The sequence below is a fragment of the Microtus pennsylvanicus genome, chromosome 14 (genome assembly GCF_037038515.1).
Source record: "Microtus pennsylvanicus isolate mMicPen1 chromosome 14, mMicPen1.hap1, whole genome shotgun sequence".
Classification (NCBI taxonomy): Eukaryota; Metazoa; Chordata; class Mammalia; order Rodentia; family Cricetidae; genus Microtus; species Microtus pennsylvanicus.
In genome coordinates, this window is record NC_134592.1 from 74,916,638 (window position 1) to 74,943,467 (window position 26,830).

Genomic DNA, 26,830 nt, shown 5'->3' on the forward strand with positions numbered 1-26,830 from the left:
ACTGGTCTAACCTTTCCTAGAGAAAAAACATAACTTTTAGTTAGGTGATGCTTTCCTGATTCTCAGTCCTTCATGTCCACAGCCTATAGGCAGGTTACATCCTTACATACTGTGTATACTTAGGATTTATTTTTATTATTTTTAATTATGTGTATGTTTGTTAGGTAAGAGCACATGAATGCAGGTGCCCACGGAGGCAGAGGTTCTGGATCCCTGGAAGCTGAACTTGATTCCTCTGCAAGGAATCTGAGCTATCTCTTTACCCCCTTCGAAAATTTATTTAATGCAGATTCCATCTTTGATGATGCTAAATTACAAAAGCATTTGTTATTTATTATTTTATTTTTTTGAAACAAGGTTCCACTATAGAGCCCTGTCCTGAAACTTGCTATGTCAACCAGGCTGGCCTCAAACTCACTGATAGCTGCCTATCTCTGCCTCTTGAGCACTGGGATTAAAAGTGTTCAACTATCACACCAGGCTAAACTAAACTAAACTAAACTAAACTAAACTAAAATACTTGTTAAATAAAGTCAAGCTCAGGTTAAAGATACTGCTTCCTTCATGCTGTGTCACAAGGAAGCATAGGCATGTACCCCATTGTACCTCTTAGTGCAAAAATATACCCTGCAGACTCCGTAGCTGCTCAAGTGACACCTACCGAGACCTGTCTGGTGAATCAAGGCAGAAATGCTGAAGATGATGTTTCTGCAGACATCTGTCATCGGTGTTTTTACTACACTCCGGCTGTTCTCCAGACACCGGTACCTCTGGAAGGTTTCCCAGGCACTGTTGGTGACCTCCCCATCTCCTGAGCCTCCAACAGTGAAGATGTCAAGGGATTTACAGTAGGGCATGAGAACCAGCTATGGGGGAAGAAGAATAACACAATGACCTCATGAAGGTGCCCACATTATCAATCATAGCAAGAACCCATGCTAAAACCCCACAGCCTTCTGCTTTTGGAACAGAAGCTAATAACACTCATGACATAAAGCAGAAACCTTCCTCATTGTAAATATTCTGCTTAGAAAATGAGATAAACTTTATACTGGTTGGTGGGCTTTGAAACAACTATTACTGAAGCAGTTTACAGATTTGTGGGGAAATGATTTGAACACATCCTTCCCAGAAAGGTGGAATGCTATTTTAACTGTTACAGCTCTGAAGGAAAGGTTTCTCTGATGGAAGTGTCACAGGGAAAAGAATCCTGGCAATCAGGAGCCAAGGACTACCACAAGGTCACACCATTCAACAAACCTCACAAAGATTTATTGGGAAAGACATGAAGTGGCCGCATCTGCTTGGGTGAGAAGCAGCAGGGAACTGAGCAGGAGTCATGCTTATATAGGGTTTTTTGGGGGGAAGAAGTTTTCCAGGGCAGAGATTTCAAGTCCTCAGCTTGGAGTGAGCCCAGAGATTGGTGGGATTTTGTGCTCAGAGATTTAGTCAGTGGGTTTTAGTCAGAATTTTTTTTTCAATCCAGAAGTGAGCGCTGACTGTTTACCGTATAAACAAAGAAACTCTGGAAGCAAAAAGGGCCCACTCAGCCTCACTACCCAGAGCTGTCTCTCCACACAATACTGCGGTAGCAGCTGGGCACTTTCTATTAGGCTCTCTTACATGGACAAGAACCTGGCACTCACCGAGTCAATGAGCGTGTAGGGGTTCTCCACATCATTGCCAGATGCTGTGTACTGGGACAGCTCCAACCTCACTGTATAGTTCATTCCCTTCTCAAAGCACACTGGGCGAGGGAGGACAACATATCTGCCCCAAGACAAGAGAGAAACAACAGAAAACAACTTTTAAGCTTCCAATAATAACAGGAAGTAAAACAAAAGCTTATTTATGGCGACCATGCCAACAGAAGACTTTCCACAGCCAGTGCCTCACTCTGAAACGGTGACTCAGTCTGTAGGACCCACTGTCACACTGACCTTGAGCCTGGCGACAAAGACACCACCTGGTTGTCGTCATCAGGAACAGTGTTACCACAGCGGCTGCTGGTTGGAATCTTTCCAGGTCGCTGTACGGTGATGACAGCTTTCTCCCAGTGGTCCGGCAGCTAGAACAGGAAACAAAGGACTAAAGGAACTTCTGTGTTAGCCCACTGCACTCAGTTCAGTTCGGAAGATCTCTCCACTGTGGCTCAGTTTCAATAGAAACCTCACAGTTGCTTTCCCATCCCTAATACTTCCTCTGTTCCTGACCAGCTCCAGCCCTAAAACCTGCTTTCTTCCGACATGCCTTTGCTGTCTACTCTCAAGAAGCTCATGTAACGACAACCTTCTGCTCAATACACAGTCCAGAAGCCTCTTCTCATCCTGACACTTCCCCAAGCACACCTCTGACCATATCCTTTCTAGCATTGAGATTGATTCTCAACAAGCCCCTCCTTCATCTCTTCTTTCTTCCCTTTAAATCATTTTATCAAACTCTACTTATGTGCTGCATGTGTTGGCTCACATCGTAATCCTAGCATTGAAGAGGCTGAGGCAGGACTTTGAGCTCACAGTTAGCTTCAGCTACAAAACAAGACCCCATTTCTAAAGAAAAAAAATACCACTTAACGATTAACACTCATGCTGTAAGGCCTGGAGCTGAGTCTTCAGGAAATACTCTAGAAACCCTGGCTCAGTTCCCCCATACACGTTTCCCAACTTTATCTCTGTTATACCTCTGGACTTTCACTATACTAGGGGACCAGACACTGGGCAGCCAGGCCTCAGGGGGAGGATAGCTTTGATAACCAACATCACCTCTTGCTGAATAAGAAGCTGGATTTAAAAAGGCACACAGAGAAGGTTAGAAAAACCAGTGGCCAGTATTTATGTCAGTGCAAACTCATCCTCCCAGAACATTCTAGTACCTATTAGGGCTAAATTTTACCTAGTAACAGCCCCCTCGATCCCCCACACAATGTATATTGATGGCTTTTTTTTTTTTTTTTACCTGTGGCTCATAGCGAATTAGGATATCATACTCCATGGAATATGGTATATTGTCAATGAAAAACTCCAGATAAGCCCCCTCAGGCACTTGGACGAAGCCAGGTCCTGTCCAGGAAGGAACCCGGTCCTGAATGTACTGCCGTTCCACCACAACGACTCCCTGGGGACACAATGACACTAGTTATTCTTTGTATGAAATGGAATTCACCTACACCTCATAGCCAAAGATGTCCAGTAATTCAAAACTGACTATTGTCTGTCTCCTAGCTACAAATGCCCCGAAGACAGTAAGTTGTTTTTAGGTTTATGTGTGTTTGTTTTTTTCCCCTCTCACATAAACAGGTAATTAGATGCTTTTACTTTTATGGTTGAAGTCGGGACAAGGGAGATGGAAGTCAAAAGTTTGGGATATACCACACTCGACATAATTAGTTGATAATCCAAGGAAAGAACATGGTTGTCGAGCCTCCCTAGGAATGCTGAGGTACTCCACAAGTCTCTGCATGGCCAGCTCAGTATCTAGTGCAGCACATTCTCTCTCCTCCACTGCTCTCTTGACGAGTACACAAACAGGAGTGTGATTTATTGGCGAGTATATGATGCCAAATGATGACTCCACTCTGGTGGACTGCCTACAGTTGTTACATAGAACCTGTGACTGGCCATCTCCAAAAATGGCCATACTGAGTCCTCCTTAGTATCTGTGAGGGTTTTGCCTGCCAAGAGACACGGCCAATGCTTCACTCCCTGTAAACTATGCTGGCCCAGGGAATTGTGATTGACAGAGTATTAGGGGATGGCAGTCTAGAGCTTTAGGAGTTCTGGCAGCTTGTTTCTTTCTTATTGGATGTCAGAAGCCAAACTATGAGAATGCTCAAGGCAGCAAGTCATGTGGGGAAATGATGTAGGATTCCCCTCTGTATGCTGTGAATATCATTGGTTAATAAAGGAACTGCTTTGGGATTATAGCAGAGCTATAGGGGAACAGAGCTAGGCGGGGAAAACTAAACAGAATCCTGGGAGAAAGGAGGCAGAGTCAGGGAGAAGCCATGGAGCCACCTCCAGGGACAGAGGTGTTGCAACTTTGCTGGTAGGCCACGACTTCGTGGTGATGCATAGATTAATGGAAATGGGTTGAATTAAGATGTAAGAGTTAGAAAATAAGAAGCTAGAGCTAATGGGTCAAGTAGTGCTTTAAATAAATAGTTTCTGTGTGATTATTTTCGGGTCTAAGCTTCTGGGTAGCTGGGAAACAAGTGGCCTCCTTACTACAAGGAAAAATACCCTGGTTCCATCTGTGTCAACCAGTTACGCTTAAGTGCCAGACATACATTTTACAACAGAAAGGTTTGGGGTGGTAAGTGAAATATGTCTGAGTCTTCATGATGTCAGATCTACAATAATTTTGAAGCACAAATGAGAGAATAGTGTAAAATACTTATACTTGTAGACACACCAACCAAAAGCCTTATTATAGAACTCTCCAAAGACTACTTGTGAATTCTATATTGACTTACCTTTAAATATGACAGCATGTCCCCACCCTTATTTTGTGCTGACAAGATCTACAAAAATACTTCTTAAATGACATTGTTATAAAGCTTGTGTAGTCGGTAACAGTGCTGCTCTCCCACGCTTCCAGAAGCTCCCCTACTTACAGGCCCCAGGTTGGCTTCCTCGGCTTCGTAGATGTAGTGGTCCAGGGTGGTGAAATAGTAACCAGATTCCACCTCATTGCACTGCCTCCCAATCATATGAGGCAGGCAGGAGCACTGGCCGGAGTCCTCTGAACAGCTGAGGAGGAAGCACAGCTCATCAGAGCTCACTGGAGACGCAGACAGGTTCTTATGTTTAAATATCAAATTTATTATGGGGCAATCTATTTTTATTTCATTCAAAAAATGAAGTATAAGGGAAAAAAAACAATATCTGTAAATGAATCCCAAACTTAGTCTAAACACATGACCCTGAGTATTCTCGGCCTGGTCTTTTCAGTTTCCCCTGTTTCCTATGCTCTTCTATATGACACTGAAACTTCTTATAAACATCACAAATTTTCTTGCTTTGGAATCTTACACTGTTTGCTTTTCTTCCCCCCTTCACTTTGTTTTATGTGTGTGGCTGTTTTGCCTATTTGTGTATGCATATGACCACATGCATGCCTGATGCTGATGGAGACCATCAGAGAGCACTGGATTCCCTGGGACTGCAGTTATAATAGCTGTGAACCATCATGTAGGTGGTTCCTCTAGAAAGGCAGCCAGTATTCTTAACCACTGAGCTACCTCCACAGCCCTCTTTTGCTTTTCTTTTTATTACAACTCTTTTTTGACCTCAGACCCAAATAGCCAACTCCCTGAAGGAAATCTTTAACTCAGCTCTCCAAGTTTCTTTGGAACAACCCATCCAAAGAGGCACCACTGCCTCCCTCCTGTGTTCTCCACTGGGCTGATGGCATCCCACCCCACAGAGTCATGGAGAGCCAACTACTGTGCCCTTCCCCTCCCAGTGGCCATGCTGTTCTCTCAGTCAGCAAACGTGACAGTTTTCTCATTGGTATCTGTGGTGGTTTGAAAGAAAACAATTAGTGCCAAAGGGAGTGGCACTCTTAGGAGATGTAGCCCTGGAGTGGGTGTGGTCTTGTTTGAGGAAGTGTGCCATGGTGCAGGCAGGCTTTGAGGTGTCATATATGCTCAAGTTGTGCCCAGTGAGAGTCTCCTTCCTGTTGCCTCCATATCAACAAGGATTAACTATCTCTCCCGCACCATGCCTGCCTTTACATTGCATGTCCTGCCACGATGATAATGGACTGAACCTCTGAACTGTAAGCAAGCCACTTTAATTAAATGTTTTCTTTGAAAAAGTCGCTGTGGTCATGGTATCTCTTCACGGCGATTGAAACCCTAATTAAGACAGAATCCTTGTCAAATATAGAACCTAACACAATTCCTCCATACAGCTGCCCCTCAGGACCTTTCTAGAAGGCATCCACCATGTGACTTCTTGGCACAATGGACAGGCATATTGTGCCTTCTAGTGTGACCCCTGTCTGCCTAATGTCTCCCCAGTTCTCCCCAATCACACACTGCACTACTTGCAACTTCTCAGATGCACTAGTGACTGTGATTCCTCCTGTGGTTCAGGCTGGTCCTTTAGCCTAGGATGATCTATCTTCCTTGCTGTGGCAGCTCCTGACCACCAGCCCCATTCCATAGCTCAGACTTCCTTCTTCATGTCACTGCCTTGCTTCTGTACACATACTGTTTACAATGCTTTGTCACTTCCTTAAAGTGGAGGCCCAGAGTCTTCACATCTGCTTCTCAGAGCCTAGACCAGCTTCTAACATTATTTAATTTCCCCAACCACTGCCAAAGGATGCTTTTTAAGAATGTGATTCTTCCTTACTTGCACATAAAACCTTTGCTTTTTCCTTTATCATAATCATTAGCAGATCTCTATCCACCAGCTAGGTCTTCACACCTCAACTGCCCTCACCCACCCAGGCCTAATGCTCTGCACAGGGAATACATTCAGCAAACAATGGATAGAAAAAGAATGAACGAAAGTTAGAAAAGATTTAATATAGATAAATTCTTACTATATATTATGATTTTAGGTAATAAATGAAACTGTATAAACTGTAATGTATTTATCTTTTGCTCTGATTATTTCTTTGTTTCTTCCCATGCTATCATTTTATGAGTCTGGTAAAACCCAAATACATGTATCCTTTGCTGACTTTATTTTTCTTAAGATGGGTGTCTCTGTAAATAGCTCACGTTAGCCTGGAATTTGCCATCCTCCTAACTCAGCTTGACTGCTGGGATTTCAGACTGAATCACCACACCTGGCTTCAGGCATCCCTTTTCACTCCACTAAAAGTCAAGATGTGATTTACAATGGTACTTAAGCCCTGCGCCTGAAGTTTAGGAAAAAAAAATCAAGCTTCAGGCAAGCTGCAACTCCAGAAGATGGAACAGGCCAAGGCTTGTTTGTCAAGTGATATCCTTGCTAGAGGAGCAAGACATTATCCCAAAGGAATAGGAGTTCTTAAAGCTACAGAACCAGTTCCAGGAAGAGAAAGCCTGTTCTAATTAGGACCCAGCACTCTTGGCCTAGGCCACCAACAACTGTCATTTTCAGAAATTCAGCCATCAGACATTGTATCACATGGACCCACTTCCGCTATAGCAGATGCTTACTGGGAGCCTAAATGAATCAAAAAAGGTAACTAGCGCTCCACTATCATTAGAAACAATCGCTGAAGATGGAGAGATACTTGCGGACCCTTGAGCTTGTCTTTCCTAGGCGACACAATTCTAAACTAAGTGAGCAATAATCCCAGGAAGAGATGATCACATGGAAGGATCTAGAAGGACCTTGCTTCTGAGCCCTGTGACAAGTCTAGTGACAGACTGGAATCACTGCCACTGTTAAGTAGAGCTTCAATTCCACACTAATGTTTTGTAAATGTCCCGTGCCCCACAGATGTTCTTCACCCTTACAGCTCTAAACACCCCAAGTTTTACGCTCATTTCCATTATTCCAACCGTGGATGAGGCACTCCCAGCTGCACTCCTGAAATACTCAGCATCATTCACACCCCCTTCTCATTCTCTCTTCTTAAATGCTCAGATTTTAAATCCTTTCTCATGGTGTGAGATAAAACTTTATTCTTCCTCAACATGAACACCTAAGTCTTCTTCCAGTGCGTTTTTCCACTTAGCAGCCTTCTTCTCCCGTCACTGTCATTATCTTAGGCCATGATGCCACCATTTCATGCAGCTTCCTAAGCCATCACTACCCAATCCACCTTCCTAGAGCCCTGCTTCCATAGACCCACAAGTGTTTCTCTGCACCTGGTCATGTCAGGTGATGATGCCTCTGTCTGGCTTCCTGCAGCTCCATAGTTCATCCTAATAGAGCCCTGCGCTGCCAGACGAGCCACACTCTTTGTACTCTTCAGCAAATATTTAGCAAACAAATACTGTCCCTGGACACTGTGCATGCTGGTACCAGTGCCCTCATATGTTAGTCCAACTTGCTTCTGAAGCAACCCTTAATTATTTGTGGATAAATAATATGGGATGGGGGGGATATCTCTCTCTTAAACAACTTGGAATCTTACTGGGAAGATAAGCAGTAAAGCAATTAACCAAGACAAAATGTAGCCAGTAGCACTCTGGGTGTACATAGGAAGTTGTAATTTACCTGATGGAGAAAATTAAGGGAGGCGTCCTGGAAGATGTGGCCCTGATACTTGGCCCTGATACTTGGGGAGGATGATTCTGATGTGCAGAGAAAGGATGGGAATGATGAAAGCAAAGAAGTGGAAGAACCTGACCTGCCCACCCCCTCTTAACCTTTACCCTCTCTTTCCTCCCAGCTAAGTCTTCCCCCAACAAATATGAGGCCATTCAACTTTACTCTGCTTTTGAAACTCATTCCCAAATCCAAGCTCCTCCTCAACAGAAGATGACATGTAACTATTCTTTACTGGTCTAAATACAAACAAGCAAACAAACAAAAATCACATGTCAGAAATACTATACAATTTTTCGCACTCTCACTACAAATTCTCCTATAACCTGAATACGGAGTTTATTTAATCAGTATCAGAAAGATAACACAAAACAGAGGCTTGGCATCGAAAGACACATTCATCCTCTCTGGGACCCGCTGGTCCATGACCACACATGGCAGATGTGATGAAGGGCAGGAATCCCAGAATGGGTGAGATGATCATGCATTATCTAGGTGGACTTAATCCACTCCCAGGAGCTCTCAAAAGTGGGAGAGGTAAGCAGAGAAGTGGGTTAGAGAGCTAAGGTATCACAAGGACTTACCACAGCTTTGAGGAAAGAGGAAGTGGGTTGTGAAATCAAGGAATGGGAGCAGCCTATAGGAAACAGCCAGCAGCAAACAGGATCACCCTACAGCTTCAAGGAAACAACCTGACACTTGAATAAACAGAGAACTCTCTCTTTCCCCTATTGTCCATTGAAAGCAAAGGACCCTGCACCAACATCTGTCTGTAATCCACAGAGACAGAGACAGCTGCCCTACCAAACTGCAAGATATTAAGTTTATATTGTTTTCAGCCACTAAAGTGTGGTAATTTGTCTGGCAGCAATCAAAAGTCAATACAGGCTCTAGGTTTCCCAATAGGTCAAGGTTAAGATGATTTAGCCCAGATTTCTCACAAATACAAACAATTTAAAAGTTCTAGTGGAATATAATTACTTTTAGTTACACATGAATGAGCAGGACAAGTGTAAGTTCAGCTTTTCTCTATTAACAATGAAAATTTCTAAAGTGTAAAAAGTACCATGCATCAGGGCCAGCTGTTGTACTCAGCACCGTCATCTCATCCATAATTGATTCCAAGTAAGAACTACTTTACCTTGAAGACCAGCACCACCCATTCTTTCTGGGTAGTATCACCACCACCCCAACTACACTTCCAAACAAGAAGGAACCCCTTAATGTCCATCCCTTGTAGCAACTAACAAAAAGCTAGATAAATCACAATTATTCAGAGAGCTGATGAAAGTGTCTAGGAACCTGTGTTCTGGGTTCACAGTTGGTAAATTTCAGACCCTTGCAGATGGAGCAGCTGCAAGCCTCAGTCTGGTGCTAAAGGGAATATAAGCAGAGTAAACAAGTGCTAAACAAACATCAGGCGAATGCTGGGAACGGCAGAGAAAGTAGCACCTTCTCTTTAAAAAAAACCTCACTTTTATCTGCTCAGGAAGGACTGGGCGGGGTGGGGGGTGACAGTGTGAATGGAGGAATCAGGAGTGCATATGTGGCAGGCCAGAGCCTCCCCGCATCTATGGGAGCATCCCAGCTACTCCTCTCAGGAGTTTCTAAGAACAGAGTTCTCCAGAGGAAGAGGCCACAGGCTATATTGCATTCCAGTATACTCTGGAACAGAACAAATCCAAATAAAGAGGTCAAAGAGAACACATTCTTGAGACCTCACATCTTAAGAGAGTGTTCGAAACTTCCAAGAAGGTAGTATGCACCTCCTGATGTACTTCTAAGAGGGAAGACTGAGCTCAAAGCTCTTACCAAGACATGGTGGGCTACAGGTTAGATGCCCAGGGCTGGCCCAAGGGCCTACATTTAACTGAGAACATTTGGACGGATGCTGCAAAGATGTTGATTTAAAGTACTGTTTATCTACCAGCCACTGCCATTAATTCTTATTTATTCATTAAAGTAAGCAATCTGGACAAAAATTCATTATCTTGGGTTTAGTTCTTTTACTTAAAACTATTAGGTCTGAGTTCTTTAAATATTTAAAACATACTAGAAGTGGTGGACAAAGCCTTTACTGTACAACTCAAATTCCATTTGGCTAGTTCTACAAAATGTTTTGAAGTGTTTTTCACTTTAAATACTTTTGTACTAGATTTTGTCCCTAGCTAAAAGTAACCAAAAGGTGTTTGATATCATATTTAGAAACCGCTTCACCTAAGAAGTATGTATGCAGTTACTACACCTTGAAATCTTTCGTTTATCAAGTTCTCTTACTCAATCAACACTTATCTAGCATTATTAATATGTGTCCACAGAAAAGGGCTGGTGAGTGTGGGAGTGCCTGGTGCCAAGCTTGGGATAACCCAGAGATCGATGGTAGCGGGAGAGAATCAACTTACTGAGGACTGTACTCTTACTCCCTCCCCTACACATAAAGTGTAAAAACAGTTTTTAAAAGAGAAGTAAAGAAATATAAAGTTTAAAATATACTCCTGTGCCACACAGGTCAACCATTCAGCAAGTGTTCCCAGGGTGCCTTGCATGGGCAAGTGTCCTAGTTGAAATAGTGGTTAAGGGACAAGTCTAAGAAAATCTTTCAGAAACATCTCTTGGAGGAAACACTAACCACTACAGGACTCTGTAGGGCTTTCAGGCTGGCAAGTATCTATTAAGGCTTCCTTCCCCCCCCCCATGAAAACGGGGGTCTCATCAGTCATGCTAGATTGGAGGACTGGAATGCACCACACCTGTCTGCGCTCTATGCACTACCATACAGTTTGTGCACCGGGCACGGGGCTGGAGATTGAAACACACAAAGACAGACAGACAGAGACACAGGTCATCCTCGATGCCAGAATCCTTGAAACAGGAATGCCCCCCTTATTGTCGCTTATATAGAGATCCTTAACTGATAGCCACGCCCCAGCCAAACCCACCAGAAACCACTGCCCTGCCATCAGGAACTCCTGAGGGTGCTCAGAGCAGCTGCAAGCATTACAAGTTGTTTACCAGAAATTCAGGATCTGGGGGGTTCACAGCTCCCAACCTGTTTTAAAATTCTCACTAAAACTTTTTGTTTCACAGACTCTTTGGATGAACATATTCTGGTGTTTGAAGTTTTCAGGAGGAATTAGAAGACAGGTTAGAATGGAGACCAAGTGTACAATGGAGAAAAGGAAATGAATAGAGACCTTGCAGGGTAAAGGAACCCCAGACATTCCTGAATTATGATGGTCACTTTTATCTGCTCAGGAAGGACTGGGCGGGTGGGGGTTGGTGACAGCTATGAATGGAGGAATCAGGAGTGCATACATGGCAGACCCGAGTCTCCCCGCATCTATGGGAGCATCCCAGCTGCCTCCCCTCAGGAGTTTCTAAGAACAGAGTTCTTCTGGAGGGAGAATTCATCTGTTGTATTGTATCCCAGTATACTCTGGAACAGAACAAACCCAAATAAAAGGCCAAAGAGAACACATTCTCAGAGCTTGCCAGCAGATTGTGCAGTTGGGAAATAAAGTTGTCAGAGAGTCAAGTTTTGAGCACACGAAGCTTGCTCAATGAATTCAGCATGTTCTCTGAGGGAGGACTGAGGAGACAAAGAAACATCTGTCCTTGCAGTCACTTACACTCTCCCTGCCAGATGTTCTGAGTTGGGTCCAGGGATAGAGACCAAAGTACTTTTCATACTCAACTGTGGTTAACTCAACTCCCATAAAAAGAACTGGCTAAACATATTATATATTTCTGTAGAGATTCACATGTTATGTCAATTCAAAGGAAACTAGCATATTTCAGTAACTTAAAATGATAAGTGAACTTTATGAATAGTTTAAAAGTTACAAAGAAAAGAAATGAAAAGATTCTCCTAACCAAATGAGAATCTATTTTCTATCTGTTAAGTTAGTGAAAAAGAGCCAGGCAGTGGTGGCACACGCATTTAACCCCAGCACTTGGGAGACAGAGACAGGTAGACTTCTGCGAATTTGAGGTCAGCCTAGTCTACAAAGCGAGTTTTCTAGGACAGCCAAGGCTACACAAAGAAAGCCTGTCTCTGGAAAAACAAAACATAGCATAACATAACAAAACAAAAAGCCAACAAAAATCAGTGAAAAAGAAATTGCTGCTACCAGCTGAGGCTGGGGCCAGGGAAGCCAGCACTTCTGTGACAGACAGAAAGGAAACCAGCTGGTTTAATCCACCTCGAACAATATGGCATTCTTTGAAAATGAAAATATGTATGGTCTCTGGCTTAGCAGTTTCATCACTGAAACCTGATCTACAGAGATGCAGGCATTTATCAAGACATGTCTTCGAAAAGCTTCACCACAACACATTTAAAAAACGGAGATAAAAGTAACCAAACTGATTATGCATTTTCACCTGATAGATAAAGTTATTAAAAATAAAGATGTGGATGAGAGTAAGACAAAGTTCTACAAGTGGAAAATTTGCAAGTTTCAGGATAACACGTTTAGGACTGGCTAGACAATTCATTCAGTGGGCTAAGGTACTTGCTATTAAGCCTGATGACCTAACCAACACACCAGAATGAGAACCAATTCTCTCACATTGTCTTCTGACCTCCACATGTGTGCTGTGGTGTGTGCACACTCGTGGATACAGATAAATGAAGATAAAGGCAAGTGGGAAATTATGGACTGGTTTTTCTCTTTGATGTTGTCTATTAAAATATAAATAGGGGTCTGGGGAGAGGGCTCAGTATGCAAGAGGATCAGAACCCGTGTAAGTGCTTGGCAATCCACCTGGAATCCTAGCCTGGGGATTTGCAGAGCAAGCTGGCTAAGGGGACTAGCCATATAGGTGAGCTTTGGGCTTAACTGAGAGATCCTGCCTAAAAAGAATGAAGATGGAGAGCATTCAAAGGAAACTCCCAATGTCAAACTGCAGGCTGCCTCCCACACGTATGCATACAATATATACACAGAAAGAAAAAAGAAAAAAGAAGCCAAACACATAAAACCTAACATCATTTTAAAACAGAGAAGAAAATAACACCGACTTTCAGCAGGCATACTGAACTCATAACTGCCTGTTATTAATTTTTTAGGGAGCAACAAGAAGTTGTTAATAACGATACATCTAGATTACCTAGGAGAAACTTAAAAGAGAAAACAGGAGAAAAAAATGCCTTTGCATTTCAGTTTATAGTTCTTTGAACTGTTTGAACTCTTTTGTTTTCTTTATAAACTATGGGCATGCACGGCTTCGATAATTTAAAAGGTATGGATAAATAAAAGTACAAAACTGAATAACAGCATTATTTTAAAAAAATCAAGACATAAATTTCCTAGATTCAAAAAATTATTCTTTTTAAAAGTGTTTAATTATGTACATGTATACTATGTCTGTGTCTGTGTGTGTGTGTGTGTGTCTGTGTCTGTGTGTGTACGTGAGTTTAGGTACCTGTGGAAGCCAGAATAGAGCGTTAGAGCCTGGAGCTTGAATTGCATGCATTTTTAGTGACACAGGTGAATCAAACTTGGCTCCTCTGCAAACACTAAGCCACCTCTAGGCCAACACAATAACTCCTAGCATGACAACAACCCTTGAACTCACTGAGATCACAGTACAAATGATTAGCAGGTACTCAAACCAAGGATGAACATACTTTACAAACTTTCTTAAGAGGCAACAAAACCTCAGATTTCCAGAAGTCATGAGTTTCCTTGGCACCTGGGTCAGAGTACAAATAAGATTCCACTTACCTATTGTTCAGTGCTCCTCCAAGGTCACAGTCACAAGGTCGACATCCATCCAAATCGTTACTTAAGCCCCAGTGTTGTGGCTACAGAACAAAGATCAAACATGTAAAGATGGGTTCCTTTGACTGTACAAGAGACTCAGCAAAGAACAAGCTCCAGCATGCTTGGTTATTCCAAGCATTGCTTTCAACCATGAAAACAGACAGAGGGTAGAAATATTCTTAGTTAACCCCCCCCGCCCACACACACACACACTCATCTTTGAGTCATTTGAGGGAAAGTGCTGTCCTGCTCTGAGCAAGCAGTACAGAGATCAGTTTTCTTCATGCAAATGGCTCTGGCAGTAAGAACAGTTATGGAAAGTATTCGGCATGTCTTTACATTTCCTTCAGTTCAGTCTGTCACAAGACCCACAAGGAAAGGCTTTAGGATTTGTGTTTATGGACACAGCAGGAAAAAATGAGAGCTTCTTCTCTAATAAAAAGAAAGGCAAATACCAGGTCTCTTCATACAGAGATCTGATGTGGGATTTCCCTCTGTATGCTGTGAATACCATTGGTTAATAAAGAAACTGGCTTGGTCTCATAGGGTAGAACAGAGCTAGGTGGGGAAAACTAAACTGAATGCTTGGAGAAAGAAGGGCAGAGTCAAGAAGAAGCCGTGGAGCCACTGCCAGCAACAGACACGCTGAAACCTTGCAGGTAGGCCACGGACCTCATGGTAAAATAGAAAATAATGGAGATGGGTTAATTCTAGATGTAAGAGCTAGCTAGCAATACAGTTAAGTAATTCGTCAAGCAGTGATTTAATTAATAGAGTTTCTGTGTGGTTATTTCGGGAGTCTGGGCAGCCAGGAAATGAACAAGTGGCCTCCTTACAACAAAGATTCCCCTGTATCTCAAAAGCAAACAGAGGTTCATCTGCTCAGATGTACTAATTTAAATCAGACTTCAAGACATTTATTAAGCATCTCAGGATTGTACACAAGCACACACATTTAGGGGTTGCAAATACATGTATGTATGGGGCAAGTGGATCCTCTAAGCAAAACTAAATAAAAACAGCATTAAAATGCCACAGAAGCTATAAGATAATCTATGTAAACTACCCTCATAATCTTCTACTCAGGGCTAGAGCTGAGGTTCATTGTTAAAGCCCAACATGTGCAAAATAGAGGATTCAAAGCCCAGCACCCACTTCCCCCCAAAATACTATGCCACTGAACTGCTACTGGTGTACTTCCTCCAGATTTTCTCAGTCTTGATGAAATTGTTTCCTACATGAAGTCTCTGTCTTATTCTGGCTTGTTTGTTAGTATAACAACACAAACATTTCCCTGCATTAGTGTCATTTTCCACAGGAACTGATATCACTTTGTATGGAAATCCCCAAGTTCATGTAACTACTTTCCCACTGTTGGTTCCAAGTCTTCTGCCATAATTAATAAGGACAGAATGAATCTTGAGAGGGATACACCTTTGTCCAATTCTCTGAGGATCTCACTGGGAGCCTCGGGAGTAAGGTTACTAGGTTAGGAATATGTACATTTTTACTAGCTCCTGAGACATTTTTCTGAAACACTTTTTACAGTATGAGTCAACCTGCATTTCTGTTAGCAACTAACAAGTCTTAGCTCATCATGTCCTCACTAGCAATTAGCATTGCCACTTTTAAAAACTGTTCACTTGTCTTCATAAGCATTATTTGTTGTGCTTTGTCAAATAACTCACTCTGAATCCTCATTTTGACTTTTCTCATTGGTCTCTTAGCATTAACTTGTATGGATGATGGTAAGATTCATAACAGGAGACACATTCCTTATTTTCCAGGTACACACATACCATACAAGGACATGGGTGGCAGGTTGAGAGGACTGTGGGTTCAAAGCCAGCCTTGAGTATCTACTGAGACTCTACCTCAAAAACAAAACAACCATGCCACATTCACTAACTTCTTATCGAGAGATTAAGGTTTACTTACCAGACATTGGTCACAGCGTTGTCCTGTCACCAGTCGCTTACAGTAGCAGTACCCAGTCTCAGAATCACAAGGATTCCCACCAGGAATTGTCCCCAGAGGATTGCAAGCACATGCTTTATTAAAGACAAAATGAAGCAAAGAAACACAAACCAAGTGAGTCCAAAGCTATTGTTTAGTTCTACAATTTCAGTGTAAAATGGAACTATATCCCTGGAGAACGCCCCAAACAAACTTACATTTACAACCAAATGGGTCTTCAGCGCTTAAATCATAGAAGCCTTCTTTACAAACGTCACAGCGCTCTCCTTCCACATGCAATTTGCACCGACACTGACCAGCAATGAGACCCACAGAAAAATCAGTGTAACTGTCACAGATTCCTCCATTTTCAGAACCAGCTGGGTCACAGGTACATGCTGAGAAGAACAACTCCAGGTTAAAGGCATCAGGAATTAGGCCATGGTTTTTTGTAAGCACATATATTTTCTTCCACCCTCCAAATCCAGCCAAAGAGAACTTAAGAAGGTTTTATTAGCGTAAATGCTTCTCCCCGTATCCTAGACAGCAATTGATTAGCAATGCTGGCTACGCTGCTCAGAGTCTGAGCTCCAAGAGGAGGATATTGACAACAATTATTCTGCATGAAAAATGATTAAAACAAATAAACAAAACAGGCCCTGTAAATGACATTTCCCAACGTACGTTCACAAAGACTGGGGTCTCGGATGTCCCTCTCGGGGTGCTGGTAGTAGAATGGTTTGCACTGTTCGCAGTTGCGTCCCATGGTGTTGTGCTGACAGTCATCACACACTCCCCCACTGACATTCCCAGTGGCCAGGAAAACCGCCATGTCAAAGTGACATGAGCTGGAATGTTCGTTGCAGTTGCATTCTGTATGACAAGACCAATGTCAAGAACAAAACTTTTTTTTTTTTTGAGCCTGTCCTGGAACTAGCTCTTTAGACCAAGCTGGCCTCAAACTCACAGAGATCTGCCTTCCTCTGCCTCCCAGGTGCTGGGATTAAGAGCATGTGCCACCACTGCCTGGCAAGAACAAAACTTTTAAATCTGTTTACCCATGGAAGATGGAGGTAACAGGAAGGAAGCTTAACAAAGTGGGGACTGAGTTTGAGTAGAACAGCAATCAGTGAGAAAGCTCTGGTCATGAAAAAGGATATAGCCCTTGTTGATCCTGGTGGAAACCACAAATCAAGTTAGCAACTTTAAGATTGCTAGGCCAGGTCGTGGTGACAAACACCTTTAATCCTAGCACTGTGGTGGCAGAGGCAGGAGGATCTCTGAGTTTGAGATCAACCTAGTCGATTTACTTGGCTATTTTCTCAGTGAGATCAACACAGAAGGGTGCTGTTCCACTGAAGGTACCTTTGGCACCACCCTACTAGGTAGAATTGATTGCAGTACTTTCTACTATTCTGAAGGAAATCTTTCTGGGTTTCCTATTTGAAGAATATGGCAGGAGGTGTGGGGGATGACAGTGGTAGACACGGTGCAGCCTGTAATTCTAGCACATGGGCAGTCCATCAACAAGGCAGACTTCTTTGATTACTGTGAAAACAACTTAAAGGAGGAAGGCTTTACTTTGGCTAATAGTTTTGGGGGTTATACTCTACAGCTGGCTCATTCTGGTGCTGCTGGCTCTGTGATACGGCGGAAAGGCATGGAATAGCAGAGCTGCTCACTTCAAGACAGTCAGGAAGCAGAACAAACCAGACAAGGTTGGGAGCAAGAAACATCATCAGAGGCATACCTCTGAGACCTACCTCCTTCTCCAGGACCTAACCTAGTAAACCTAGGTTCAGCAAGGAATGCATCAACTTAGTGGCCTGGGAACCCAATTACTTCTCAACAGTGCCACCAACTGGACACCAAACACTCAACACATGATCCTTTGGGGGACACCTCAAACCCACACCAGAAATATACAATATTTGCCTTTCATTTGTCTTGTTATCCTCTTGTCTTAAAAGCAGATGCAATGTCATGGACACCATTGCTGTTTTCCCAAGTCAATGTCAGACATACTAATTATTGTTAATTTAACTCAATGCATACATATTATTGCTCTGGAACACTCACAGTCGGGAGAATGGCCCTATTTTCCTCCCCTCTGCAAACACATTCATTGTAGAAGTGGATCCCAACTGCCCTTCCCACTGACTTACTTTTGCAGGCATTGCTGTTTCGACCTTCAGCAGGTCTCCATGGCAAATCATGGTAGAAATCCATGCACGTCTCACAGTTCAAGCCTTTGGTGTTGTGCCTGCACATGCAGTGTCCATGAACCTGGGAAGTTACAAACCAGGAGAAGCAAAGTCAGAAACACACAATCGGCCACACTTTTTCCACAGTCAGCAGAAGATAGAATCTTTCACACACACCTCTAGCTCCTACCAGTGAGGGCTTCTTTTATTTTCTTTCCTCAACTAAGCAATTTCTATCCATGTAAGATAACAGCAATTATCCTTGTTTCTGGAATAGTTTCTATGGTACAATAGACAGTGAACTGAATATCTTCACAAAGGATTCAGATGAGAAAAATTAACAACCTAAGAATTTTTTTAAGGGACTGCAGGCAACTGAGGAATGCTTACAGCAGGAGAAATGGTCTTCCTCGGGGAAGAACACACCAACTGGTTATCCAATACCAAATGATTATCCCTGAAAACACACATATAAGTAACTTAAAGACTGAATAGGTTGTATTTATGTATTCAGGGATATGTACATATATATGTATGTATGTCTTATGTATGTCTGCATACATACACATGTTCATATATGTAACAACAATTAATGAAAAAGAAGCCACAAGTTTAAAAGAGAGCAAGGAAGTGTGTGTGTGTGTGTGTGTGTGTATAGGATGGTTTGAGAGGAAGGAAAGGGATGAAGAAAATGATGTAATTATAATGTAAATAAATTATTTTTAAGTAATTATTTAAGAATTAAAATAACAGCAACAAAATTAACCTAGAGTCTGTGAGATAGTTTGTTACCAAACCTGAATACCTAAATTTTATCCCCAGTATCCACATGGATAGAGAAACTGACTTCCTCAAGTTGTGCCTGACCTCCATATGAACTCAGTGGGTCATGAGTGAGGGGACGGACACACATACACCCTAAATAAATTTTTAAATGCAATATATTTCGAACTAGTTATCTAAGAATAATTTCTTTAAAGCTACTGTAATAGAAACCTATAAAAATAAGTGTAGAATGCCATATGCACTGGTCTCCAAGAACCAGATCTGACCACTGTGCATTTTACATTGTGCCAGGTGACAATTTCCTCCCTTTAAACAAAGCACTTAATTTTTCTTAACCATAAAAAAAAAAATTTCAACCATTTACCATGTTTTCTTTCAAGCAAGAAAACTATCAGAAAGACACAAATTAATTTTTCTAAAAGATTCAGGATGTACTACTGAATGTCATTTTACGCCAAGGCAATCTTAAGACCCTTGTAGCCTGCAAAGGATAAATAGATCCTTTCTACCAAACAGGTATAAGCCCTTTGCCGTAACCCTGATGTCTACTGCCTGGAATTTGGGAACAGGACAGACAGGTCTCTCCTCTCTGTTTTGACAGAGTGCAGTTAGGTAGAGATTGTTTAAGCCCCTCTCGTTCCCAGGGCTTGCACTGAACTGAAAAGCAGTGGTCCAGTCCACATCACAAGACACTCAGTGCCTGAATATGCATATTCTGAGGCCGCGAGAATGACTGGACATAAAGTCACAAAGATTTCTGTGCTGCAAAGCAAAGTCTGTCTTGAATTCTCAGAAGGATGTACTGATTAGAAGCATATCCCTGCCTTCGGGCTGTTAAAAAGCTAACTTGTTTACTCATGAAGACTTCCAACTGGAGTAAAGGGAAGGTAGAGGTTTTAGAAGGGCAGAGCACGCAGATTCTGCACCCTTTGTACAAAGACTAACTAGTTTTAAAGAGACAGAGAGAAAATAAGCAACATATGTCTGTCGTCAAGGGAGGGCCAGAGACTATGGGAGGTGCCTGGGATAGATCTCTCAAGGACGGCAGAGTCTCCGTGTGGTATTAAACTCCTAAGGGTTTGAAGAATTTTTTGGGAAACCACTTAAGTGGATTAAAGTACAATACTCCAGCCTAACTGCTGTAGTTTGCTGCTGTCTTGGGAGAGAAAAAGGGTTTATTTGGCTTACACTTCCAAGTCACAAGTCACAGTCTATTATCACTGAAGGAACCTGGTGGCAGTAACTGAAGCAGAATCCTTGGAAGAATGCTGCTTGATCCCCTATGGCTCATTCAGCTTGTTTCACCACCATAGTGAGCTGGGCCCTCCCACATCAATCACTGAGCAAGAAGATGCCCCACATATTTCTACAGGTCAGTCTGATGGAGGCAGTTTCTCAATTGTTCATTCTTTCCAGGGTACTCTAGTCTGTGTCAACCAGACAAAAACTAACCAGCATATTAACCATTTGTCAAAGAAATGAAATCTAAAATTTCAAGTATTCAGTTTGCAAACACAATATAAAGTTGGCAAAGAAAGTAAAGTTAAAGGAGAGGACAAAGAGAAAATATCACTTGATCTCTAAGAGGTATCTCTGGTTGGTCCTGGGTTATAATTGCCAGTCTCTCTGAGCTGAGGCCACCTTGTTCTTACCAGCATAAAGCCTAGAAGCTTGTGGTTTCTTAATCTTCTTAATGGAAAAACAATCTGGATTGTTATTTACACAACTTTTTAATCCTTGGTAACTAAAATACTTCAGCAACAGCCTAAAGCAATAGATTTCATAAGCCAATTAAGGGTCTATGAAACTAGTAGTTTTTGCTCACATTCTCATAACCTAAGCAACTCTTCAAGACAGGGAATCAGTAATCAGCCCCTAATGTGACACAAAAATCGAAGTCTATTTTGGGAATTTAAAACTGCTAAAAAATGTGACAGACTTAAAGACAGGTTTTGCCTTTCAGATCACTGAACAAGCATCCACAGGACACTTACCATTCCTTCCACCTCTTCATCAATTCCATCCACAGGGGCACATTCGCTGGCATGGCCATAGCAGAAGCAGTTCCCACGAACCACCATGTCATAAACAGCATAATAGTATTTCTCTCTGATTTCCATTCTAGAGTCCAAAAGATTATCTCCCAAAGTGTGCAGTTTCACAAACTTTATTCTCAAGTTGGTGATTTTTAATAGATCTACAAAGGTCACCAAGATGAAAGGTCTCATCAGACAGATAAGCATGCTGTGGCAATTCTACATTATTTCTCTTTAGTGACAGACTGGGCAGATGACAGCAGTCTAAGTAAACTTTACTCCTCCTGAATGAACGAGATGATGGCGTAACCCTTACCATAGTTAATACAGTGCAATCGCCTTCGATTAGTAAAAATGTCATGTCAGTTACCTCCTGAATGAACGAGATGATGGTGTAACCCTTACCATAGTTAATACAGTGCAATAGCCCCTGATTAGTAAAAATGTCATGTCAGTTACAGTCTTGGAGTTCCAAACCCACTGTCACTTAACCTAAAGATACTGCAATGCCCCTGGTTCCCATAGCCACTGCTGTCAAAGTCAGTAATTCCTTTCAGGTAGAAATGGGTTTATCCTGGGTGCCAATTCTAACTACAATAGGAACAGATATGTATTTATTTTTGAATGAGAAAACACTATCTGAAATTTACTGCCTCTTAAATCCAAGTAATAAGACTAGAGAAAACTCCCTCTCTAGGGGAATAATGTCTCAACCAAGCTTTTCTTAAACTAGTATTTTAAAACTTATATATGTGCACTATATTTCTATTACCCCTCCCTTTCCTTCCTCCAACTCCTCCATAGTCCCCTCAACTCCCTCACAAATTTATGACCTCTTTCAATCAAGTTTTAAGCAACATTGTAGTCTACATTTTTTTGAAAAACATTTTTATATTTTTTTAAATTCAGTATTGTGACAAGAGGACAAAGGGGTTTAGTTCTAGGTGGTCAGGCAAATTGTTTTTCCTACACAAAAGTTTCTTATAAATCAACTTGCAACTTGTCTTCTTTTAGCTTTCCTCTTTCATCCTGGGTCTATAAGCCTAAGCTTATTCCAGAAGCTGGGCTATCAGTGACATTCTATATGACTAGATAGACCAAGGGCCAGTCAACCTGTTACTCAGGTGGTTTTCCTGAATGGCCAAAGAGACCAAATGCAATTTTAAATAGTTATAAGACATGCATAGCTTACAGTGAAGACAGAAACAGCTGAGGCTGGAAAGAGAAAGTCCATGCATTAAACTTAGGCTCTTTGTAAAAATTAAATACAAAACAGAGAACTCACAATCTTGCGCTGAATGGCAACATCTGCAAAATGCTCATGCACACAGTGAGCACTATTGACAACAGGCCGGAAAACAAACATGAAGGACAGCTGGACTATTTAGAAACCCTTGAACTTCATTAGAATCCTTCAGAAGAGCAAACAGCCCCCCACTCTCTCCTGCCATATGGAGGAACAACAGAGCCTCGAGCTGCCTGCATTTCTAAGAGGAACATCACTTTGAAGGGAGTCTTCAAGGTTTCAATGATAGAAAGAAATTCTGTTCCCTTGATAACTACATAAATCAAAGGCACAAACAGTTAACATGGGTACTTCCTAGAAATAGGTCCAGATGCCACTGGACAACAAGTGTAGTCAAGAGAACTGAGTCATAAATTTAATACATTCTTCAAGTCCCATACACTTAACCTGCAAAGCAGAACATAAGTATTTCTAGGGACTCCAGAGCTGTTTGTCATGACCAGATGTTGAGACCTATAACAATAGCCTCATGACTTGCTCAGAGATTGCATGGATATGTCATTAAATACTTGTTTTACAATAGAATGAATGAGTAAACTACAGACCCAAAACAGTCTGGAACACATGTCAAATTAAGTTAAGTTGGAAAGCAGACTTTTCTGTCAACATCCCCTGGATATCTTCTACTCTATTCTCATGTTGCAAGCTTGGAAGTCCATGAAACTTTGGTTATAAAGAGGGCTGTGCACAGGGGCAAAGACCAACAAGAACAGTTACTTGACTGATTGTAACCTCATAGCAAGGCAGAATAAGGGAGGAGGATATCTCCCTCTTTTACTCTGACAGGGATAAGCTCAATGCAAGACAAACTGCTGTTGCTGGCAATAAGGTTAACATCACTACCAGCCGCAGCTTCAATCATCTGAAAACTTTCTTCCTCTCTGGCTCTGGGCTGGTCACTTATATACGACTCATTTTCTCTCAAACAACCCTCAGGTTGGTATTTCTATTTCCACTCAAAGATGGGAAAGGTAAAGTTTTAAGTATGTTACCAGATCATGTTGCTACAATATGATAGAATGGTATGGAAGCCGATGAGTTTAATTATTGAACATCAATGTGCAGTCCTGTAATATAAACAACTGTTAAACAGTGGCAAGAGCTCTGAACTAAGAATTGTATCATATGAACTCAAGACCCACCTGCCATTTCACTGCCCCATCACCTTATGCTTGTTATCCAACTCTACACTTGGGTCATTCATCTATCAAAAGGCTATACAATCCTCACCTTACTACATATACTGGCCACGACTGGCATTTCTGATATTTCTCAGTGTTCTTACTTCCTATTGCTTATGGATAAGAGCCCTTGCCAAGAGTTTTAGCAGAGCACAGGCCACATAGGCAGACATATTTCTCAGTATCTTTTGTGCTCTAGCTACAAGACTAATTATAGCAATGAGCAAATGTGATATGCACAACATCCATGTCTTATCTTTGTACTTGACTTCTAGAATGAGGAAACAGTGATAGTGTTCTAATTCTGCTGGTGTGGATAATCCTAGGGAAAGAGATAGTCTTATAGCTATGATTACCAGATTTAGCATATAATAAAGGATACTCAGTTAAATTCGAATGGATAATAAAAACGCATTTACAGTTTAAGTGGGTCCCCAATAGCAAGTGATGCAAATTATGTTAACCATTAATATCGGATGGGACACATTTGTACCAACTACAAATGTTACACCTGATCTTGAAAAAGAACTTGTTATTTATCAGTCACTTAAATTTAACTGGGTATCATCTTGCATTTTATATAGTAAAACTAATTGTGGCAACTGAGCTGTATTTCTTAGAGAATCCCTCCAGTGCTAGAGAGATTGCTCAGTGGTTAAAAACACTGGCTACTCTTTCAGAGGACTCGGGCTTGATTTCCAGCAAGTATGGTTGGCTCACAATTGTCTGTAACTCTACTTCCAGGGGATCTGACATCCTCTTTTGGCCTCCTAGATCACCAGGAATGAACATGGTGCACATACATGCAGGCAAAACACCCATACACATAAAATTAAAATGAAAACCACTCCCGCTAGTTTCATACTTACAAAAGAAACACCTGTTTTATTTGAGCAACTGTATGTGGGGGAGGTTTACTATAGCAACTCAATTTATACTCTAATACGCTGAGCAACAAAAAGTATAAGGTGGCATGGTCAGTGTTCTGCAGACATAATCAAAATGTGTTCCCTATCAGTGAAGACTGATTACTGGTAATTTGAAGAGCTTCTGAAGACTATAAAAAATGAAGAAAATGTAGGTGAATTTAGGACTGGGCATCAGTATATTGGTAGCAGGGCACTGGGAAGGAAGATACTTGTTCCATGACGACTGTTTCCCACCTAAGCATTTATTTGAAAACAAGCTTACTCTGTATCCTTGGGCTATAAGGATCTTCTATCTTAAAAGCAGGGTCTAAAGCACGAAATATCACCTAAAAATAGATAAGAGGGTTAGTATTTTTGCAATGATCGAAAAGTAGACTAGCAAGTAGAATTAAAACAAAGAGACATACAAACCTCTCCTTCTGTTGAGGGCTCAATATCAGAATATCGAGAGTCACAGATGATGTCATCCACTTTCTTCATGGGGCCAGTCGAAATGCCTGGGAATGAGCTCTCACAGTCATAGGCGAAGTATCTGTACACACCCCAAGTCTTCCCAAAGTCAGAAGACCGCTCTATCAGCATAGCAGCTGGACGGAATGTCTGAAACGCAGGAGAAAAGTCTCGTTTGGTGCTTTTGATTGCTGATCTGTCCTTTTCAAAAATGTCACGCATTGTGTGCCAAAAGCCCAACTTCATGTGGTTGGTATATCAGATTTAGCTCACTTTTGAACACTACACACTATTCTGTGGAGGGTGTTCTTGCAAGAAAACACTTCTCCCACCCTAGTAGATCAACAAGCTGCTTCTCTTTGGAAGCTGATTATAAATAGGCCTTTGTAGCTAGCATATTTTGGTATATTTAGCCACTGTTCCCATGACAGAACTGAATTTGAATGCTTGCTCTTTCACTTCTTCATTTAATCATTCAATAGCTGTAATGAATGCCATCCATATGCTGCATAGTCTAATAAGGAATACATATGACCATAAAATATCATAGTGCAATATGTCAAACGCCACAGTACAGTCAAGAAAACAAGCAGAATTATTCACAATAGCCAGAGTGGCAACATCCCAAGTGCCTATAAACTGATAAAGGAAGAACAAAATGTGGTAACACAATAGAATATAATTCAGCTGCAAAAGGAGGGGAACGCCATACTCACTGTAACACAGATGAACCTTGAAGGCACTGTGCTAAGTGAAATAAGCTATGCAAAATCTCAAATATTATGATTCCATTTCTGTGAAATACCTAGGATAATAAATGGAGGCAGAAACGAGGTCACAGGAAAGAGGAGCAGGACAATGAGGGATTAGTGCTCAGTGACTAGTTAGAGGCCCTATCTGGGGTGACGACAAAGTCCTGGAAATTGACAACAGTATGACATCTTGAATATGTCTAACATCATTGAGTTATACATATAAAAATGGGGAAATCTGTTATGCATACTTTACCACAAAAGGAAACATTTTTAAATAATAGAAAAATTAGAGACCATTTCACAGAAAAGATAATGTCAAATTGGGATCTCAAGGGTTGGATTTCTTCAATAAATGAAGATTATACTTAGACAAACAACTCTGATAGCATTGTCATTAAACATGGAAGATGAAAAGAAGGAGAGAAACCAAAGAAAGGTAAAGGCTGTTAACTCCACAGTTATAACATGGACAGAGAGATATAAAGTCAACTATTCTGTATAACTAATGACAGTATAATGTATCAAATTACATTTGGTCAATTAGACTGTAGTGAAAAAGAAGACAGGAAAGAAACACAAGGCCCTAAGGCATGGGTGGCTGTGTTGAAAATTATATGAACGCTCCTTTGGGGCCAGATACATGGGCATGGTGCTCAGTTTTGCAAACAGAATTTGGAAGTTACTGCACTCACTTAATACTTGAATCTCTCCAACAAAGCGAATGGATGGTAAGAGAAAACAGGTCAGTACTCTAGAAAAGTGCCTAAGAGGCCGAGCACAGGAGCTCTGTGTGCTCACGGGTGAAAAGCAGGTGCCAGAGGAATAGGAAAAAAAAACAAATACTCAGAACAGGTTGAAGATTTCAGGAGAGTGTGAGGAAAAAGTTCAAGTGGAAATAGGAGAGAAAGCAGACAGAACTCTAAAATAGGCACAGGCAGATGGCTCACACCCATGAGCATGCTGTGTTCACAGGCAGATGCCTCACACCCATGAGCATGCTGTGTGCACAGACAGATGCCTACACTCATGAGCATGCTGTGTGCACAGGTAGATGTCTTACAGGCAGATGCCTCACACCCATGAGCATGCTGTGTGCACAGGTAGATGCCTACACTCATGAGCATGCTGTTTGCACAGGTAGATGCCTCACAGGCAGATGCCTCACACCCATGAGCATGCTGTGTGCACAGGTAGATGCCTCACACCCTTGAGCATGCTGTGTCACAGGCAGATGCCTACACTC

The 26,830-nt window shown here is 41.7% G+C and overlaps 1 protein-coding gene across 3 annotated transcripts in view; it reads right to left on the reverse strand.

The window, feature by feature from the left end:
- The window catches only part of Lamb1 (laminin subunit beta 1), a 66,692-nt gene that overhangs the window by 28,959 nt on the left and 10,903 nt on the right, over positions 1–26,830 (reverse strand). For all 3 annotated transcript variants that reach the window (XM_075948867.1, XM_075948865.1, XM_075948866.1), the window contains 13 exons: positions 24,794–24,982; positions 24,645–24,708; positions 20,925–21,127; positions 18,106–18,226; positions 16,625–16,813; positions 16,159–16,338; positions 15,923–16,035; positions 13,946–14,025; positions 4,613–4,748; positions 2,956–3,114; positions 1,941–2,068; positions 1,647–1,770; positions 662–866 (listed from right to left, as the gene is read on the reverse strand). In XM_075948867.1, coding sequence (XP_075804982.1) covers positions 662–866; positions 1,647–1,770; positions 1,941–2,068; positions 2,956–3,114; positions 4,613–4,748; positions 13,946–14,025; positions 15,923–16,035; positions 16,159–16,338; positions 16,625–16,813; positions 18,106–18,226; positions 20,925–21,127; positions 24,645–24,708; positions 24,794–24,982 — 1,891 coding nt within the window. The remainder of the gene's footprint in view (positions 1–661; positions 867–1,646; positions 1,771–1,940; positions 2,069–2,955; positions 3,115–4,612; positions 4,749–13,945; positions 14,026–15,922; positions 16,036–16,158; positions 16,339–16,624; positions 16,814–18,105; positions 18,227–20,924; positions 21,128–24,644; positions 24,709–24,793; positions 24,983–26,830) is intronic.